The 20,288-nt window shown below is 37.1% G+C and overlaps 4 protein-coding genes across 7 annotated transcripts; 3 read left to right on the forward strand and 1 right to left on the reverse strand.

Annotated features, from left to right (window-relative positions):
* The first annotated feature begins 552 nt into the window (after positions 1-552).
* Positions 553-3,741, forward strand: wdr45 (WD repeat domain 45). Of its 4 annotated transcripts, none has more exons than XM_056735889.1 (11): positions 553-613; positions 829-912; positions 1,177-1,251; positions 1,354-1,458; positions 1,598-1,703; positions 1,791-1,885; positions 1,983-2,062; positions 2,170-2,378; positions 2,476-2,577; positions 2,665-2,810; positions 2,908-3,741. In XM_056735889.1, the coding sequence occupies exons 2-11, from the start codon at positions 864-866 to the stop codon at positions 3,015-3,017; spliced, it is 1,077 nt and encodes a 358-aa protein (XP_056591867.1). In that variant the 5' UTR covers positions 553-613; positions 829-863; the 3' UTR covers positions 3,018-3,741. The 4 variants fall into 4 exon arrangements, with proteins under 4 accessions (XP_056591867.1, XP_056591870.1, XP_056591868.1 ...); XM_056735892.1 differs by having other exon boundaries at positions 557-608; XM_056735890.1 differs by having other exon boundaries at positions 560-613; positions 795-912.
* Positions 3,742-4,119: 378 nt separating this feature from the next.
* zgc:100918 (Ras-related protein rab7-like) lies at positions 4,120-6,578 on the forward strand. Its single transcript, XM_056735893.1, has 6 exons — positions 4,120-4,317; positions 4,909-4,978; positions 5,125-5,251; positions 5,604-5,822; positions 5,936-6,064; positions 6,153-6,578. The coding sequence occupies exons 2-6, from the start codon at positions 4,926-4,928 to the stop codon at positions 6,240-6,242; spliced, it is 618 nt and encodes a 205-aa protein (XP_056591871.1). The 5' UTR covers positions 4,120-4,317; positions 4,909-4,925; the 3' UTR covers positions 6,243-6,578.
* A 208-nt stretch (positions 6,579-6,786) lies between these two features.
* Positions 6,787-9,118, reverse strand: LOC130411345 (EKC/KEOPS complex subunit LAGE3). Its single transcript, XM_056735894.1, has 3 exons — positions 8,511-9,118; positions 8,151-8,279; positions 6,787-7,873 (listed from the first exon to the last, which is right to left on the reverse strand). The coding sequence occupies exons 1-3, from the start codon at positions 8,555-8,557 to the stop codon at positions 7,759-7,761; spliced, it is 291 nt and encodes a 96-aa protein (XP_056591872.1). The 5' UTR covers positions 8,558-9,118; the 3' UTR covers positions 6,787-7,758.
* A 707-nt stretch (positions 9,119-9,825) lies between these two features.
* On the forward strand, positions 9,826-19,459 carry LOC130411341 (cGMP-dependent protein kinase 1-like). Its single transcript, XM_056735888.1, is given in 20 exon segments — positions 9,826-9,849; positions 9,851-10,022; positions 10,141-10,270; positions 10,366-10,532; positions 11,642-11,755; positions 15,025-15,130; positions 15,225-15,288; positions 15,363-15,440; positions 15,525-15,619; positions 15,716-15,781; positions 15,914-15,988; positions 16,071-16,167; positions 16,255-16,394; positions 16,924-17,013; positions 17,093-17,234; positions 17,358-17,521; positions 17,780-17,902; positions 18,012-18,074; positions 18,336-18,402; positions 18,540-19,459. Coding segments are annotated over 20 exon segments (2,076 nt in total). The 3' UTR covers positions 18,639-19,459.
* Positions 19,460-20,288: the final 829 nt, after the last annotated feature.

The following is a 20,288-nucleotide window of genomic DNA, read 5'->3' on the forward strand; positions in this document are numbered from 1 at the left end:
CCACATTCTCCTGCATAACTTGTATATAACACAGTATCATTTGTTTATATGAAATCTGAACATACAATATATGGCCTCTTGTTCTTTTGTCTAAAATTGTCCTTTTTGTCAAATGTGTATTGTCTCTCACATATATATTTTTACATTTTGTTACCTGTGTCTTGTCACTTTATTTATCTGTGCACTTGAAGATACTGTCACTAAGACGACTTCCTTGTGTGCCCAACCAGACTTAGCAACTAAGCTCTTGCTCATTCTGATAAACAGACACGTGGTGCCACCTGCTGGAAACAAAGTAAATTACTTTTCTGCTTTTACGATTTTTCTACATTCGAACACTCACTTTAAAGTGAAGAAAAAAATATCTAGAATTACGTGGGAACACCTGCGTCTTTATCAGTAATCCTGAATGAAGACAATGGCTTCAACTGCATGAAAAAGATATCAGAAAATGTACCTTTATTTGGTGATCGGTGATGTGTGTGTAATTCAGCACCGCGCCGTCAGGTGGCAGTGATGCCAGTATAACTCCAGCGTGTCACTGTAGAAGAAGAGCGCAGTGACAATAACAACAAAACCGTCTGACATCTCTGCTGTTATTGCCTAATGTGAGGTATCAAATTCATATTAAAAATCAGAACAACTCATTCGGGCTCATTTATAGCTTGATCGTAGGTGGAATATACCAATAATGAGGTTTTATTTATAAGATGATCCAAGTTGTTACATCGTTCAATATTTGCCATATTACACGTCTATTGTAAGTGTGTTGAACTGGCGCCTTTTGCCTTTAGGAAGATCTGATCTTGAGAATCTAACATTTTGTAGATTAAGGAAAACCAGTAAAAGTCCTCTGTGACATCATGGCCCAGCAGAGAGGAGTCAACAGTCTGCAGTTCAACCAGGACCAGAGTAAGTTTAAAACACAATTCCTCAATAACACATCCTGAAATATAATTATTGATGTGGGTTATGTATGGTTTTGATATTATAATATTTTTGGATGACAAAGCTACTCATTGCCTGGTCAATTATATTAAATGACAGTAGTAGTGATTTTAGAGAGCAAGTTAGTTGTTGGCCAGCATTACTTTTAATGCAGTGATATCATGTTATAGCATAGCTAAGTACATTATATTTTCTTTTCTTTCACTATATCTTTTACTTGTCTTTTAGGTTGTTTCTGCTGTGCCATGGAGACAGGTGTTCGCATTTATAATGTGGAACCTCTAATGGAAAAGGGGCATTTAGGTCAGAAGAATTTGTCATATTAAAACACGCATGCATGTGGAGTTATCTGTAAATGTTTATTGTTTTTTTTTCCTGTATTTTATCCAATTTAATTGGTTTTAGACCATGAGCAGGTGGGCAGCATTGCCTTGTGTTCAATGCTTCATCGATCAAACTTACTTGCCGTTGTGGGAGGCGGAGTCAATCCTAAATTCTCTGACATCTCAGGTATGCGGTGTATAATAATATAGTCACGTAAGTTTACAAGTAGAGAATCCTTAAAAAAGCTCTTTCATTTCAAAGGTTTAAACTGATTGAGATTCAAATATTTCCAACAATAGTTAAACTTTCATTCCGTTTTTGCCAGTATTAATATGGGACGATGCCCAGGAAGTGCGAGACCCCAAAGACAAACTTGTGCTTGAGTTCACATTCACTAAACCAGTTCTGGCCGTGCGGATGAGACATGACAAGTAAGAAGCTGGATCATTAGGAGGCTCCTGTGATTGATTTTAATGTGCTTTTAATGTCACATTTCTCTTTTGTCCTTCCATGTGAAGAATCATCATTGTGTTGAAAAATAGGATCTATGTTTATAGTTTCCCAGACAACCCTGTCAAGCTCTTTGAGTTTGACACTCGGGATAACCCCAAAGGTACTGTAATGATTGTACGGCTTTATTTTGAATACGTACACACATATCAGAAATCTAGTTTTTGTACATAAGGTGACATACATTTCTGCTCTTGTAGGTTTGTGTGACCTTTGCCCTAGTTTGGAAAAGCAGCTGCTGGTTTTCCCTGGACATAAATGTGGCAGTTTACAGTTAGTGGTAAGATGTACTGGGATTGAACAAACAAATGAAAATGATTTGGAAATATTAAAGCTGACACTGTTTTATGATCTATAGATTTAAAACCGTCTGTAATTCTTTGACAGGATCTTTCCAACACAAAACCTGGAACCTCTTCTGCTCCGTTCACCATCAACGCCCATCAGAGTGAGATCGCCTGCCTGGCACTGAATCAGCCTGGCAGTGTGGTGGCCTCCGCTTCTAGGAAGGGTACTCTGATCCGTCTGTTTGACACTACGACTCGAGATAAACTAGTGGAACTCCGGAGAGGAACTGACCCTGCAACACTCTACTGGTATTGACCCGTCTCTACAATACACAATAGACATACAGTAAAGCTCTTTTCCATTAATTGTTGTGTATGAATGTGTAATCCAAACTATCTTTTCCAGCATTAATTTCAGCCACGACTCATCCTTCCTTTGTGCATCAAGTGACAAGGGAACTGTGCACATATTCGCTCTAAAAGACACCAAACTCAACCGTCGCTCTGCGTAAGATTTGTAAAAAAAAACATTCTCAGTTGATCATGTGACTGATATACTATGCATTTATTGTTATTTTACTTTTGTTTTTATTAGCTTGGCACGTGTAGGAAAAGTTGGTCCCGTCATCGGGCAGTACGTGGACAGTCAGTGGTCTCTGGCTAATTTCACAGTGCCAGCCGAATGTGCTTGTATCTGTGCCTTTGGGAAAAACACTTCCAAAAATGTCAACTCGGTCATCGGTATGTGCATTTTATTAAGACTTTCAAGAGAATGTTGTGTCTATAAGATTTAGCTGTAAACTTTGCTGAAAGCCATGTTTCTTGTTTCTTTTCAAAGCCATATGTGTCGATGGGACATTCCACAAGTACGTCTTCACTCCTGATGGAAACTGCAACCGTGAGGCTTTTGATGTGTATTTGGACATTTGTGACGATGATGATTTCTAAAGCTGGAGATCTAAGATTGATCAGTGGCTTAATGTAAAATAGTACTCAATTTAATTGACCTCTGCATGTTCTTGAGTTTATGTTACTGGCTGGCATGATCAAATGTACATAAGCTGTCTGTGTAAAGTGAAATTCTTATACATTTCTTATAATTCTTATCAACAATGTAGAATTCCAAGGTCTGTGGCTATGTCATTGTCTTTAAAAATGTATGACTTTTGAACCTTTGATTTTCCATCATTCTTTGGACTGATAATGTGATGTTTGTGTAGTAGGACAGAATTTAAGGAATTTAATTTGTAAAGATTGATTGCATCAATACAATCTTTTGAGGTAGAGCTCATATAACTGGGTTTTGGGCTTTACTGTGTATTTTAGGCATAAAAAATGCAAATTTTAATATAACAAATGTTACCTTGGATCACAAAACTGGTCTTAAGTAGCATGGGTCAAAATTATTGATTTTTCATTAGGGTATTAAGTAAAGATCATGTTCCATGAAGTTATGTTGTAAATTTCCTACCTTGAATATATAAATCTGATTAACAATGTAAATATTAAAATTTCGAACAATTCACCCATAAAACTGGTTTTGTAGTCCAGGGCCACATATATGTTATATAAGTGTTTGTCAACACTACACCCTTAAATCTGTAGTGATATAATTTCAAGATTATGATTTATTTCCAGCAAATGTCATAAATAAAAAATACATATGATTAGACCCTTTAGAATGACTTGTTTTAACACAAATTTGTTTACGGTCAGATTATATGTTGTTTATTGAGAACATTAAACATGTATATAATTCTGTCAGGAATATGAAAAATGGTTTCATAGACTGGATATAATCCACACTAAAAGTGTACAGACAGGCAGACAGACAAACATGTGACTAGACAAAATAAGAGTTCCCCTGTCATCTTACGGCTATTTGTCACAAATAAAATACATTATAGATATTTTTCATCGTAGAATATTTTTGAATTAAAATGTATTTAAAAGTAGATACGTGTATAAGAAATTTAAAGACGTAAAAATGAAAAGAAAACGAATGCATAGGTAACGAATACAAAATGAAAGGTAAACATGAGTGTTGTTGACTTCAGCCAGTGGAGGGAGTGTTTTCTGCTCATTTCAACACACGGATGTTCGCACGAACTGTCTGTGACAACCATCGAAAACACAAGACAAAACCCCGAGAGTGTTTCCACGAACATTGCGAGACCGTGTCGAGTCGTTTCGTTTGTGTTGTATGACATCAGAAGATTGAGCTCGAGGCGGGATTTCTCCTCAGAAAGTGAGTTTTCGTTATGCTAACATGTTAGCCGAGCACGCTAAGTCTGCATTGCTGAAATAAGAAAAACCACAAACCTGTTTCTATATGACCACGCTCTTTAGAATAATAGTTCTAGTTGTAACATGATTTTAGTTGTGAGACAGATGTTCGTGTATTGTGTAAATGCCTCATTTAATGTGTTTGTTTGTGTTAGCTTTTCTTAGCTTTAGCTGCGCACTGAGAAGCTAAACTGGCCACTGTATTCTTTTTCAATTTTATTTTTTAATTGATTAATTAATTAATCGAAATGACAAGTCGTTGTTAAGTTTGTGAATTTTGTGATTGTAAGATTTGCTCATTTGCATCCGGTAAGCAATGAGTTTACGTTAAGGGTTATGTTGACATTTACATAAGCACGAGACGTCTTATTTTTGTCCATAAATGTGAATTACAGTATTTTTCGTGACACGCCTTGTGTTACATTGGATACATTTGACTCTTAGCACATGACTGCGATCATGCAACCTTCCTTTTTCAACGTGTTTATTAGGCAACCACAGTCCTCGCATTGTCCAGAAGACTTCACGATATTCATTCTTTTGTTTCTGTCAGGTTCAGTTTAGTTCAGGATGGCTTCTCGTAAAAAGGTTCTCCTGAAGGTGATTATTCTTGGGGATTCTGGGTGAGTGTAAGATTTACTACCAATTTAATACATATGTGCTTTCTATGTTTGTATCTCAGTCTGGTGAGAAGCAAAGGACGTGATGTAGAAAAGTTCAAGCATAGTCTGAGTTTCTCTGTATGACATGTTGCATTTGTTTCCCACAGTGTTGGAAAGACTTCGCTGATGAACCAATATGTCAATAAGAAATTCAGCAATCAGTATAAAGCCACGATCGGTGCTGACTTTCTTACCAAGGAAGTGATGGTGGATGACAGGCTGGTGACAATGCAGGTCTTTAGATCGCAGTTCTATTTAATTTGCATTGAATGAGATCAACTATTGTGGTGTATGCTAAGCTGCATGTTTAACATTGTTTGGTGATGTCGTAATGCAACAAACTACATTTATTATACAATAATTTTTTTTCCTGAAGTCCACTTACATAATATAATATAAGCCTGTTTATATAAGCAAGGTATGTAGCTGATGTCAGAATGCTGCAGAACTTAATTTTAATATACAACGTCTTCTTAACTAGGTTTAACGTTAAAAGTACTCAAAATGAAGTTGTTTTATAGCCCGTTAAAATAACTATTTGATTTGTCATAATGTGAGCCTTGAAATATTCTTCCGGTCATTCCAGATTTGGGACACAGCAGGACAGGAGCGGTTTCAGTCTTTGGGCGTGGCTTTTTATCGTGGAGCGGACTGCTGCGTGCTGGTGTACGATGTGACTGCGCCAAACACCTTCAAAACCCTGGACAGCTGGAGGGATGAGTTCCTCATACAGGCCAGCCCACGCGACCCAGAGAACTTCCCTTTTGTAGTGCTTGGCAACAAGATCGATTTGGAGAACAGACAGGTCTGCATCCATACTGCCGTGTATGATTCTAGAACCTTACAAAATGCTTTGCATTGATCTTTGGTAAAATCGCAGCTTCAGTCAGACACTTTAACCGACTGTCTTCTTCACAGGTGACTACAAAGCGGGCACAGGCGTGGTGTCAGAGCAAAAGTGACATTCCATACTTTGAAACCAGTGCAAAAGAGGCCATCAACGTGGACCAGGCTTTCCAAACCATCGCTCGTAATGCCCTTAAACAGGTACGTTCAGTACGATGTTTGTCAAGGCCCTTATATTCATCCTACTAGCATTTTAATTGCTCATATTGGCGGATACTTTACTTCACAGGAGTCTGATGTGGAGACGTATGACTTCCCGGACCAGATTAAACTGCGAAATGAGGGAACCGTGTCCTCCGGCGATGGCTGCAGCTGCTGAAAAGACACGCGGAGAATGAGGGGACCAGAGATGCAGAGAGCGGGCGGGAGAGGCCAGCGCACAGGGCGGACCGATTCCTCCGGTGCAGAACATCCAGCATTAAAAAGAAAACACTTTCTCCAAACATCTACGTAAAGAACTGTTAGGAATTTAAAGAACCTCCCTGCCACAGCATCAGTTTTAATATAACTACCTTTAAGGATATTTCTATGAGAGTAATGAAACGTGATAGTTATTCTATTATTTACAAATGATTGTTTTTCTTTATTTTGCTGATTGTTGTATATCTATAGTGTATTCTCTCATCTTCCCATATTACAACAGCCCTTCAGTTCAGACTTGACTCCTGATTGCACATCTGTCTGTCTGTTATTAGCGTGCCTTTTATTTTAGGTAGTAGGAAATTTTGCGTCACACTTCCTTATAATTCCTTGTTTGCCAAATTGTTTTGCTGTGTAACCTTAATCTATTCTTCAACTCCTAATAACTAAGCACATAGATACAGTGTAAACTGCCCAGTTCGAGCTTAGTCTTAACACATCACAATATTAAAATCCTCAGGTTCATTTATTAGTTTATTAGCTGCCGAGGCTCAAAGAAAATGTTTTGATGTTAGTGCCTGAGGATGCCCCGATTAGCATCATGCATGTGGTGCTCGTCTGCTACAAGCTGGATGCCTTGTGTCAGTGTCACATGAGAGTTTTGAGGAGCTGAGATGTATGAAGTACAATCAGTTTATTTAAACTAGCAATGCAACCCGCATTTCTTCTCACTTGAATGAGTGATTTCCCAGTTTTAATGAACGAATCATCTTAAATGTTTGAGCTGTTTAATTATTTGGTTTAAAATGTAATTGTATATTTCCCTAAAAACACATCTCTTAGGGGGCTAAACTTGATCAAATAATAGGTTTGATGTACCAGGTCGCATAAAATCTAAAGCCACATGTTAACTAAAAGGCTAAATTATGAAGTATATCTGAAATCACAAATCGATTCCCAACAACTTCTTAAATCATGTCATTTTTCTAACATGTTGTCTTTATTTCTGTCTGCCAGTATTGTAAATCATTATGATTAAAAAAAGTTACTCTTAGTGATGTCTGCCAATAGAATACAATAAACATTTGTTCCTCTTTTATACAACCAACACATTTCTCGGAGATTGTTAAATCATCCCTTGATATTGTTTTCTGAACAATTCTCCATTAATAAATCTCTATTCAAATGAAAAAATATTCAGCTTCGTTTTTGAAAGTCTATCTTACTATTAACCTTTAACCCAATTCAAGCTATTCTAGACAAAGACACAAATCAACAAGATGCACGCAATTCCACCAACAGAACAAAGGCATATTCAATTACACTTTTTCCATGAAATGACAAGTCCTTGCAGTCCATCTTGACCACATGGAAGTCAATATTTCCCTCAGACATCATCAATGCCCGGCTTGTGACTCCTGTTGCTCTTCCAGCATCTGAATCTTTTCTCATTCACCTGTTCTTCTCTCCAAGTGTCATTGTGAAACAGGTGATCCGAATGCATCCAGAGTTTCCATCACTAGAGACAAGTGATCCAAGAAAGAACTTACTGAAACACGAAGAATACGAGCTTCATCTGCAGTCCATCTCCTGCAATAAGAAAAGAACAAATCAAATGTACTTATTTTACATAATATAACTGCTGATTATAGATAACAAATTTAGTGAGTGAGTTAACACATCACAGATAAAACATACTGTTGGTAAGATGGTTATACATTACTTAAAATGAAAACAGGTTACACAACAAGATCAGATGAAACTTGTCCCCCAGCGTGAAAATAAGTGTGTCGACCTAAATCTAAATTGAGGCGACAATTCTTATCACTGGACTACTTTAGGTGTCTAGTTATTCCGTTAAACGTACACAGACAGTGTTTGTCCTGAAACATCCATATTTTTGGCGATTCCTCCTTTTCTAGGTTCTGGATCAGGGGATAAAGACCGCAGGGCAATAACTGCCTCTCTCTCCGTGGGGAAAGGTACCTTTAAAAGGCTGAAGTTTTGTGAAGTTAAAGAAAACAGGACTTTAAAGTAATTTATATTACACACGGACGGTTCTGTTGTGCTACTTTGCCGCACACGTCTTGTCGGTTTAAACCCCAGGTAAGCAAATTTCCGAACAAATTCTAAGTGCAAAAAAACGTGTATATTATTATTATTATTTAACTGTATAATAACTATGTTAAAATAGTAGAATATTTAAAATATAGCAGTTAAAGGATACAATTCAAGTTTTCCGTTTGAACCGTTTTCACTCGCGCACACAGCCATGTTGACATGTTTTGTTCAGTTTCCGATTGGAAGCAGCACTTTCGTCAATAAACGCAAATTAATTTCCAAAAGGAACATTCGACAATCTCCGTTGTCTTTTGACTAACTGTTTAACTTACATCACGTACATGTTGTATTTACATTTGCAGGCACAGCGATATGAAACACAGTACTTATTAAAACAACTTATTTTTCAGTGTTCATAATAACTGATTTCATACCGGATGATTATTTAAAAAACTCCGCTTATGTATTTCGACTCGTAATTGAATCGGTTCATTTAAATGATCCATTCGAACGAACCGAGCAGAGCTCGCTTACTACGATTTATAACGCTTTCAAATTCTTCGCAAGATTACAAGAAGTCGTTTAGGTTTTCACATCACGCTGTGAAAAGCTGAAACTAAAACACACATCTTAAGTCGCACCTGCGACCTGCAGTCGATAAGTGTCACGCAGCATCTTCACACATCCATCGCGTTTTTCGTGTGCGTCATTTTCACACGCAGGCGTGTACTCGCCGATGATGCCCAGGATGCCGTCTAGGTAGGCAGCTTTCAAGGAATGAGACACGTCCAGTGGTTCTGGTCTGAGAGACGCGTTCGGATCTTCAGTGCTCTCCGGGTTTCTTTTATCGGGTGAGACGCAACAGAATAAATGCATGCTTTTGTGTCAATGAAAAGTTGTTCCTTTAATGAACAATCTTATACCATTGACGACAGATACTAAATATGTTTAATCAAATCACGTGGCTCGTTTTTCAGGCTTTATGATTTTCCTAGAGGTGGATTTCACTTCTCGTTTTTGTAAATGCTTTCCTATTAAGGTGATATAGTTTTTGGTAATTTTTGGTAAAATTTTGTATTTTGTTTTATTCTAAAAATATGTATTTAATTTTAGGGTCAATTTTTATGAAAAAAATAATTTGCAAAAGTAAAATAAATATGTATATACAGGTATATTTAGCATTTGATTTCGTTTGTGTTCATATGTAATTCATTGAGATCAATGGTGTTTTATATTTTTCTGACATTCTTCTGATATTCAGTTTTTTCTGTTTAGTTACTTTTTATCTCTGTTCTCCTTCTCACCAGCACCAGTGTTCTTTCTGTGATCAAAATCTTGTTTTTTTTGGCATCAATTAAATATAAAATCCATCCATTTCAAACACTGTACCTGTATGTATCTGTCTCACTATGTGTTTTATTACTTTTTGTAGATGTTTAATCCTCCAGTGGTGTTGGCACATTGGGGCGTCTCTCGGGCTGATGGGAACTCTCCGTGACCTCCAGTTTCGCCCTGCAGACGAAGATCGAGGAGCTGCGACAACGTGACGCCCTTATCGATGAGCTAGAGCTGGAGCTGGACATGAAAGATGACCTCATCAGACAGCTACAGGCCGAGCTGGACCGTCTCCGCGCCGCCTCTGTCTCGCACAACCCCTCTGGGGCATCAGAAAACACAGGTGAGAACTACATAAACACAAACAAACATAATAAGAAAAACATCATCCAACCCAGGGGTTTTAAAAGTAGGATGGATTGTTACTTTATAAACCTGTTTTATATGGTTCTATTTTGTAGATTTTATTGGAACCGGTGCAGCGATGCCAGATGAGCCCCAGCGCACTAAACGTCAGGCTATATCAGCTGAACCCACAGCGCTGGACCCAAATCAACTCACTCACATCACCAACTACAGCAAGAGCCAAGAGTGAGTTACACCAATGCACATATACACGCCACCCTACAGTTTCAAACAAGCAACAGGTTGTTCGATTTCTTTTGAACCCTCACTGATCATTGCAGATCTCGACATTTGATCCAGAAGGCTTTGCTGGAAAACGATTTCATGAAGCACATAGAAGCCAGCCAGATCCTCACCATCATGGACTGCATGTATCCCACCACCCTTGCACAGGGATGCTGTGTCATCCAGGAGGGCGATGACGGCTCTACTGTCTACGTACTGGAAGGTGAGAAACATCAGTGTGCATTTAAGTAATCAAGTTCAAGTCGATCTGTATTATGAAACAATATCATTAAAAATAAATACACACTAAACCAATTACTAATTACAAAAAAGGAGATTTTTCAAGGGTTTTTTTGTAGACATCTTTTGACCTAAAGATAAGAATGTAGGATTTTATGACTTCATGCATTTCTCAAAAACATACTTTATTTACTTTTCATATTTAAATACGCTGTATGTATACACTATATGTGTATACTATAAGTTGACTTATACTCAGAGAGAAGCATATTTGACCAGTATAGTAACCGAGTGAATTCTCATGATAATGTAATTGCATTAAGCAAAACAATATTAGAGAACAATCAGTATGCGTATAACTAATAGTTGCAGTACAAACGAAACACGTAAACTGGTTTACTACTGAAAGTGTACTGTTACATTTAAAGTATACTTAAAAGGATACTTTTAAAAACTAAAAAAGGATCCCAGTTTAGTAGTATTGAAAGAAAAGTAGTAGTATAATACTAGTATATTGATATTTGAATATTCACAACATTAAGTATTTTCTTATACTTATTAAAACAAACTTGATGTACACTTCGTTTTTTGTTAGGGAAACACAGGTTGAACAGTCCACAGTATTCGCTTTATTTTAAACATTCGGGGTGTTTGAAGTGATCCACACAGTCAGTCATCTGCCTGCTCATCATCTGTTTCTGACAGTGTTCAGAGAAAGAGAGAGAGAGAGAGAGAGAGAGAGAGAGACGAACGGTCAAATGATGTGTTCTTTTATTTCCTGCCTGTTTCTGACCTCACTCCCTGCTCTGACATGTGGACTGTTAATTAAACACAGACAAATGCTCCAAAAAGAAATTCAGATGCATGTGATGTTATCATGCTTATGCGTACAATATTGAACAGAGAATCTCACTAATACACAAGATTTACACACACACACATTACACATTTGAAAACACCTAAAAACATTTCATGTTCAGCAAATAGTGTCTTTTCTCAATATAATCCGTTTCAGCAGGTAATGTGTTGCGTCAGTTTCATTTCATTCACAGGCTCAGGGTTGTTTATCTTGTTTGTGTGTGTTGGTTACAGAGGGGCTGGTGGAGGTCACTAAAGGAGGACACAAACTGTGCACCATCGAGCCAGGAATGGTGTTCGGTGAGCTGGCGATACTCTACAACTGCACACGCACGGCCACCGTCATGGGTGAGATTTAAAGTCATGTGATGCATTAAATATTTCAATCTGAAGTAGCTTAAAACATGTTCATTGAATCTTCAGGGCATCCCAGTTTTCATCTCACAAGTGATGTGTTTTGAGTCTTTGTTTCCATTTAACGCGACTAAATCTGTACATTTAGGGGCAAATACATGCCCATGGTTGTGCACATGGGATTAGACAAATGTTCAAAAAGAGAATTGAAGTGTCAGGGGTTCGTCAAACTAATAAAAAATAGGGAGATTAGAAATGACATAACATACAATAACACAAAAACTCCTCTACAAAGTTTCTTTCTGAGCCGCTGATGCTGTGTATCTTCGTGCAGTATCCCATTGCTTCTGAGATTAAGTTCAGCTCTATAAATTGCTGTCTCCCGACCTGGGAACGGGCTCTGCATTCTGTGTAATTGCTGAGATGTTTAACCATATGGTTTTTCTGTTGTTTTGTCCTTTACGACACACAGGTTTAGCGTGATGGATTGAAGTGAAATGAGCTGACCGTCTGTTTAATTTCACTAATGAAAATGCAATTAAAAGCCATCCGTTGGGTGTCCCGGTTCATGCAGAGATCTGTCTTTAGTTCTCTGTGCCAATCTCACCTAGGAAGAACTTCACTGAAAAAAAATAACTTGGAGATTTTAATTCATAAAATCAATTTGCAAGAAATTTAAAAAAGTTTCAATTTCTGCTATAATTCAAGTACAATTTACTAACCAGAATTAAGTAAGTTCGACTTACTAATTACATTTATTTTTTGTTACAATATCAAGTATATGTTACTTAAAGTAAACAAAAACAATAACGCTGAACAAAAAGATGTAACTTTTCGGATCACTTACTTTTATATTGAAATATATATATTTTTTACAACATATGGTCAAGTAAGAAGAGACTGGTGGTCTGTGTACTGGCGTTAGCACAGTTACTGCTCAATAAGTGATATAACACACTTCATGACTCATATTGTGCCTCCTTCAGCCTTGGCACAAGCACTGCTTTTCTTAAAAATAATAACAATACTCTCCTAAATCTCAAAGATAAATCAACAAAAAACACGAACAAGTTTTACTGAAAAACACTTAAAACGACAGTTAATCTTGAAAATTAATCTCCAAATGCAGTCAGATGCAAAGCATGCTGGGAACTAAAGTTCAACTGCCAAGGTAGTTATATCTACAAAAAGGATTTATGTAATTTATGTAGTCTCAACACAAAATAAATATGTAAACTTAATTGTACCAATTTAAATGGGTTTAGCATAATAAAATTTAGTTGGATTTACTTCATTATTTGTTCAATTAAATTTAGTCAAAATATTTTTTATAAATCTTATTAACCAAATTTAGTAGATTTTATTGCCAAGACCTTTATGTTATTTTAACTAAAAAAATTATTATAAACAGGAAAAATGATTATATTAAGTATATTTTAAGCATTTCTTTTGATAAAATCTATTTTTTTTCAGTGTTGTCAAATCTGTTTGAGGTGAATATTTCAACAAAAGTACAACAGCACTACTGCTTAGATACCGTGGTGTACAGGAATGCGTCATCATAGCGGTCATTTCACATTGTTCATGGCAGAAAAGGTTTTCAATGTAATATCTGTGTGTGAGGAACTGATGGAAATATGACTAACAGTCTTTAAAATTCAAGGCCATCTTTTAATTCACACCCCGAGCTGAACGAAAGGCTGACGTGAGAATGAAATAACAGCTTTGTGCTTTAGGCAATTTTCATATTCCATCAGTCTCTTCTGAGCTTTCGCCTGTATTTGCTGTTTTTGTGAAGGTCGTCTATTAGATGTCTTAGAATTGGAGACACAAATCTATTTTATGCAGCATTGTTTACAGTTTGATACAACCTTAGGTGCAACATGTGATTTCTTGATGTGTTCTAAGCTCTTATTGACTGTTGTTTTTCATTGTTCAGTTAGACATTCGTTTCAGTTTTGTAATGAGAGAAACTAATTTGTTTGCACAATTGTGTCTGCCAAACTCATTTCAGGCACAAAACAGAATACACACAAGGACACGAGAAGATGTGATGCAACGTCCACCTTTTTACACGGAGCAAAATCCCCCCACAGTCAGAGAATGGCTTCAGGGACAGCGTACAAATACGAGCTTGCCATTGTTTTCTTCAAACCCATTGCCCCGTAAACTTCCATTATAAACCCTCCATACGCACATTTAGTTTAGTCAACTGTTTGCTGCGGGTTTGTTTCGCAACATTATTTTGCAACAAGATTAGTCGTTACCAAGTTTATTAGTGTTTAAATGTGAATATTACCAGTATGTGCCATGCTGTGTGATGTTTGTTTGTGTTTTTGTGGGCTGACGGAATCATTACATTGAGTAGGACGTGAAGAGTTTTCAAACCTGTCAGTTCTGTTAAGAGGTATAAAAGTACACTGTTCGGTGGTTAATAGCCTTGCTGAAAAACAATTGAACCCTGCACAAACACAATAGAAAAGTTTATGGATTTAATGGTGGTAAAGGGAGTTGTATTGGTTTTAACCGAAACCACAAATAGTGTTTACTGGTGTGTGATGGTTTCAGGGGGGGAAGACTCCCGGCAGAAAAAAACACTAAAGAAGTTCTAATAGTTTAAATGGTTATAATGGGACTTGTGGTTTTAAAGGAAACTATAATGGTTCTACTGGTGTGTGATGGATTCTATTGGTGGGATGTTAAATCCTATTGGAATAATGCCCAAAACACACTACAAAAAGGAATTTTGTAATGGTTTTAATGGAAAAAGCTAATGGTACATATTGGTATTTTAATGGAAAGCAATATCATTTTTGTAATTCTTCTGTTGGGTTTCTATTGTTTTTTTCCGCAGGGACTGCAATAATGCCCAAAACGCAACACAAGCTAATGGTTCATTTTGGTATTTTAATGGAAACCATTAGAATTTCTGTGATGGTTTCTATAGTTTTTTTTAGAAGTGAGTTGCATGCATTGGGAACAAAACATCTCCAATTCTTGAAAGCACAAGACAGTGAAGTTATTCTGGATGATATCAGCTAGAAGTATTTATTTGCATTGAACGTAAGCGAATCTAACTGAAAGGAAAAATTACATTTTGTTGTGGTTTTCTCGTTTTTCCTCTGCAAAACACAAAAAGCTGAATTTGGAGGAACTTTCTCACTGTTTTTATGTCCAGTGTCTGTCATTTAAGATAAGATGTGATGTTGCACAATTCTTTTTCCTTCTTCCTTTTCTCCGCTCATCTTGGTCTTTCCTCGCAGCTCTGACTGATATCAAACTATGGGCCATAGACCGTCAAGGTTTTCGAACCATCATGATGAGAACGGGTCTTCTCAAGCAATCAAACTACATGGAATTTTTGAGAAGGTAAAACCGCTTTAAATCAAATGAAACAAAAACGAGACCTGGAATAATAGAAATACTACAAATACAAGTAATGTAAGGAGAATTATGTTTCAAGCGTGCCCTCCTTCAAGACCCTCACAGAAGACGTGCTGAGTAAAGTCGCTGATGTTTTAGAAGAGGTGAGATGTTCTGAACACACTTTCAAGCTTTTATGTTGTGAACTCAACTGTTGTTAATGGTCTTTGTCCTGTAGACGCACTACAGTGATGGCGATTACATCATTCGACAAGGAGCCACTGGAGACACGTTCTTCATCGTCAGTGACGGTCAGGTGAGAAAGAGCCAACCTGATGTTTCTTACTGCTTCACCATTCAGGGTATAACTGGATGAGAAATGATGTAATTCTGCACACAGGTGAGGGTCACCCAGCAGAAATCAGCCGATGAGGAGCCAGCGTTCCTGTCCACACTCTCAAGGGGTGATTGGTTCGGAGAACAAGCTCTTAAAGGGTCAGTGAGGGTCTGGATTTATAGCAAATGTAAGATACTACAGAAGATTATAATAGATTCTCCATTTCATCCATTTTTTATGTATTTATTTATAAGGGAAGATGTGCGTACAGCGAACGTAACAGCCATCGGTGATGTGACGTGTCTGGTTGTGGACCGAGAGTAAGAGCTTGTAGTACACTCACAGTCGCTTGCAATCCCAAAATCACATTATTCAAATCAAAATATTCACAATAATAATAACATCAAAACATGTATTTTTCCTTGACTTCTAATCCTTTTTATTTAACGCAGGTCTTTCAAACAGCTCATCGGTGGGCTGGACAACATGAGCAACAAAATGTACGAAAGCGAGGAGGTGAAGGCTAAGTAAGCACACGTTCTCCTTCACAACCGTTCATCAGCTATGAAAATTATTCTGGGTCATTAAAATATCGGATATTTCTTCTAGGTTGGAAGCAGAGGCCGCATTCTTCTCCAGCTTGTCTCTAAGCAACTTCCGCGTCATCTGCACGCTGGGGATGGGAGGATTCAGTCGCGTGAAGCTGGTAAAAATCACACGGGCATCTTTAAAGCACCAGATCCGTTATGATGTAGATGTGCATAGAAAGTGTGTTTTCTTGCTCCCTACGCAGGCGCAGCTGAAAAACGACCACAGTCGCTCTTTTGCCATCAAGGTCCTGAAAAAGCGTCACATCCTGGACACCAGTCAACAAGAACACATTTTGTGGGAAAGACGAATCATGATGGAAGCTCACAGTCCCTTTACTGTCAGGTCAGCAGAACTGAAATCAATCACAGGTGTCCTTGTGATAAAAAAGAAGATATTTTGAGAAATGTCTCAGTGGTTTCGTTTTCATTTAGCGGAAGTCTCATGTTTTTTGGTTACCAACGTTCTTCAAAATATCTTCTTTTGTAAAAGAAAGTCATACAGGGTAGGTGACGAACACATGTTCATTTGTGAGTGAACTAGTGAACATCAGAATAGTAAGCAAATTTGCATCTAATCCGTGATGTCATTTACATTTTAATATTAAGAACGAATTTAATCAAGTTTGTTCTGTATAAAAGTTTTACTTAAAGTCATGATGTCTTCCAATGATATTATTAATAATATTTCTAAGTTATTCTTATAATTTCTTTAACCAAGTACGATACATCTCATATTTTGGCGGTTTAATGAAACCTGGTGGGGCAAATAATGTATTCAAATATGCCCTTCTGTAATGACTTTTGGCCACTACTGTACATGACTCTATATTAAAAATGTTAAATTAATAAGACCCGATGGTTGTATGTTTCAGATTGTATCGGACCTTCAGAGATTCCAAGTATCTGTACATGTTACTGGAGGCATGTTTGGGTGGAGAGCTGTGGACTCTGCTCAGAGACAGGTATCATAAACATTTTGTTTATATTAAGTTTTTATTGTCATCGCTGACTTTTCTGGACGTGTTGTGGTTGTGTTTTTAGGGGTTTGTTTGATGACAACACCACACGCTTCTTCACTGGATGTGTGGTAGAAGCTCTGGCTTTTCTCCACTGCCGTGGAATCATCTACAGAGACCTGAAGCCTGAGAACATCATACTGGATCATCGTGGATATGCCAAGCTGGTACCTAAACACTGTTACTGGTTTACTGGGTGGTGCTGCCAATGGTTCAAGATTTGAGCTGAATGTTTTACAAGAAAATTCTGACACAAGATAGAAAGATCCATTAGACCTGTTGTTGTCTAGGTGGATTTTGGTTTTGCAAAGAAAGTCGGCTTGGGGAAGAAGACTTGGACGTTTTGTGGAACTCCAGAATACGTGGCTCCTGAGATCATCTTGAATAAAGGTCATGATGTATCTGCAGACTGCTGGTCTCTAGGAATCCTCGTATTTGAGCTGCTGAGTGGAAGGTTCTTGATACACAAACAAGCAAAAACAAGATGTTTTAATTGTTCATAATAGAGTTCATTTGCAAAAAGTCTGTTTATAAAATGTTACAAAATCATGTTTTTACTGTGCAATTTGAAAATTTCATGACATGTCGAAAAAGAGTTTAACATGAACAAGTTTGTATCATAATGTTGCCATTTTTAGGAAAGTTATATTGTCTCCAATTCCTCACAAGTTCATCCAAATTATTAACACAATTTTTCCTCTTTCGCCTCAAGCCCACCTTTCTCAGGAGCTGATCCCATGAAGACATACAACATTATTCTACGAGGAATCGACATGGTCGAGTTTCCCAAGATAATCACTAAGAATGCGGCAAACTTGATCAAGAGACTGTGCAGGTGTAATCTCAGTATTTTTATGTCTTTTCCTGCTGTTTGGGAGGCACGTGAATAGGGTTTCCAACTACACACATGCAGCGTTACATTTTTGTGTACATGTGTGTAACAGGGACAATCCATCTGAGAGACTTGGCAACCAGAAGAACGGTGTTAAGGACATCCAGAAACACAAGTATGTGTGACCAGCGGGATTTGGTGGACATGCTTCTCTGTCTTATTTTTAATTCTTAAAAGTCATTTATTGAACTCCATGTTGCTCCAAATCCTTTGTGCTTATATCTTATATTGCAAATATATTTTTGGTTGAGTATCTGAAGGTCTTAAATATTGTGTTTGTCAAACAGAGTTGACATAAAGCTAATTCAATATTCATAAAATGTACACTTCATGATCTCTTAATGAAATCTTTGCTATTGATGATTTTGAATTGCAGATGGTTCGAGGGCTTTAACTGGGATGGTCTTCGTGAAGGCACTTTAACACCCCCCTTCATACCATCTGTAAGTGTGAAACTTTATAAATCAGAACTTTACACATGGTTGCTCTCTAGACTGCCATTCTCTATATAAGGATAAACTGAAATACTTTGCCTTTGGGAAAAGTAGTTTGAGATAGTTGGTTATTCTATATGCTGCAGGTGGAAGGCCCTTTGGACACAAGCAATTTCGACTGTTTCCCCGACGATACAGATGAACCGCCGCCTGATGAGGAATCCGGCTGGGATATTGAGTTCTGATTGGATGGACCGATGGCCACATGCAGCGGCGGTGGGAATAAATATGGAGTCCATTCCAAAATTGAATTTAAGCAGCATTTCTAGATGTGTTGTGGCCATTTCAGTCTAGTGTCTGTTGAATTTCACCAAAATCAAAGTCATCCAACACTGTGATAAAAATCCAGGTTATCACATAAAAAATATTTTTGAACTTTTCCTAAAGACATGTAGAAATATGACTGTTGTATTGCTTAAAAGTGAAAATGAACGTTTTCTTTGCCGTATTTGAAGTGTGAAACAATACAGAGCATTTTTCTGTTATTTTCACCTGTTTCTCCAGTTTTCACTTTCTCCAAATAAATGCAGACATGCAGAGACAATATTTTTATTTGAAATTTGGAAGAAAAATTGTTAGTAGTTCACAGAGTGAAACAAAATAGACCATTTTAAACTCAGAAAAAAGATTTTGAAATGGTCTCTTAATTTTTTATCTGTATTTTGCAGCTTCGTTTTATTAGATGCCTGTGTCAGACTGGAAAATGCTCTTAAATTTATATAACAATCATTTCCAGCAACTTCAACATATACAGTCACTACGGTACATGTACGGTACATCTCTGTTTTGGAAATGATGGGACAGAGTCAGATATTTTTGGAATCATTTTTTGTTGCATTATTTTTATTGGTTTATTATCTTATTATTAGAGAGAAAGATTATAAGAATATTACAGCGTTTACCCTGCGACGTATAGAAAAAACAGTCAAATTGCACATGCTATTGTGATGTTGTTTCATGTCTCATTTTTGAACGAATTAAAGAAGTAATCCAGGTTCAAAACCAATTAAGATGATTGTGCCATCTAAAGCATCCTGTCAGCTTTAGTTTGAAAGATTAAATAAATGACTGCCATACAATCAAACCTCACTAAAGGAAAGAAAATTGTTATTATATTATTCATTCTCTCTATTCGGATATAAAATATACTTTCATTAGATATCTACCTTTGCTATACAGAACCACAGCCGATTGACATATCAAGACTAAAGAATCACATCTCTGACACCAATACAACAGTACTGACAGACGACATGTAGGATCAGCCCAAGATCATTCACAGTCACGTTTAGATTCCACAGAAGAAACTTAAGAAACATAATCACATGGAATGCATCCAATGATTCAAAGAAACAAATGTGTAAACATATTGAAATTCATCCACTCATCTAGAGAGAAACTCAAACTCCGCCAGCAGAGTATTGCCGTACCATGAAGTCGAAGAGGACTAAACACAACAGAAGACCCACAGTTAAATGTAATTTAAAGAGTAGCATCTAGTGATCAAATGGTGGTCGTGCCTGTTATAATCAGAAGAATTTGAGACCCAGGACGCTTAAAACAGTCTTTAGGGGCAATTTTTTGAAATTGAGATTTTTACGTCATATGAAAGCTGAAGAAATATGCTGTCTATTGATATATGGTTTGTTAGGATCGGACAATATCTGCCGGAACAACAACTGTTTACAAAGCTGGACTCTGAGGGTGCAAAAAATATAAATATTGAGAAAATCGCCTTTGAAGTTGTTAATTTGAGGAACTGTAGCAGGCCATCCACTCACAAAAAAAATCTTTTATACATTCAACAGTAGAAAATGTATAAAATATCTTCATGG

This window comes from Triplophysa dalaica, chromosome 22 (assembly GCF_015846415.1).
Source record: "Triplophysa dalaica isolate WHDGS20190420 chromosome 22, ASM1584641v1, whole genome shotgun sequence".
NCBI classification, from domain to species: domain Eukaryota; kingdom Metazoa; phylum Chordata; class Actinopteri; order Cypriniformes; family Nemacheilidae; genus Triplophysa; species Triplophysa dalaica.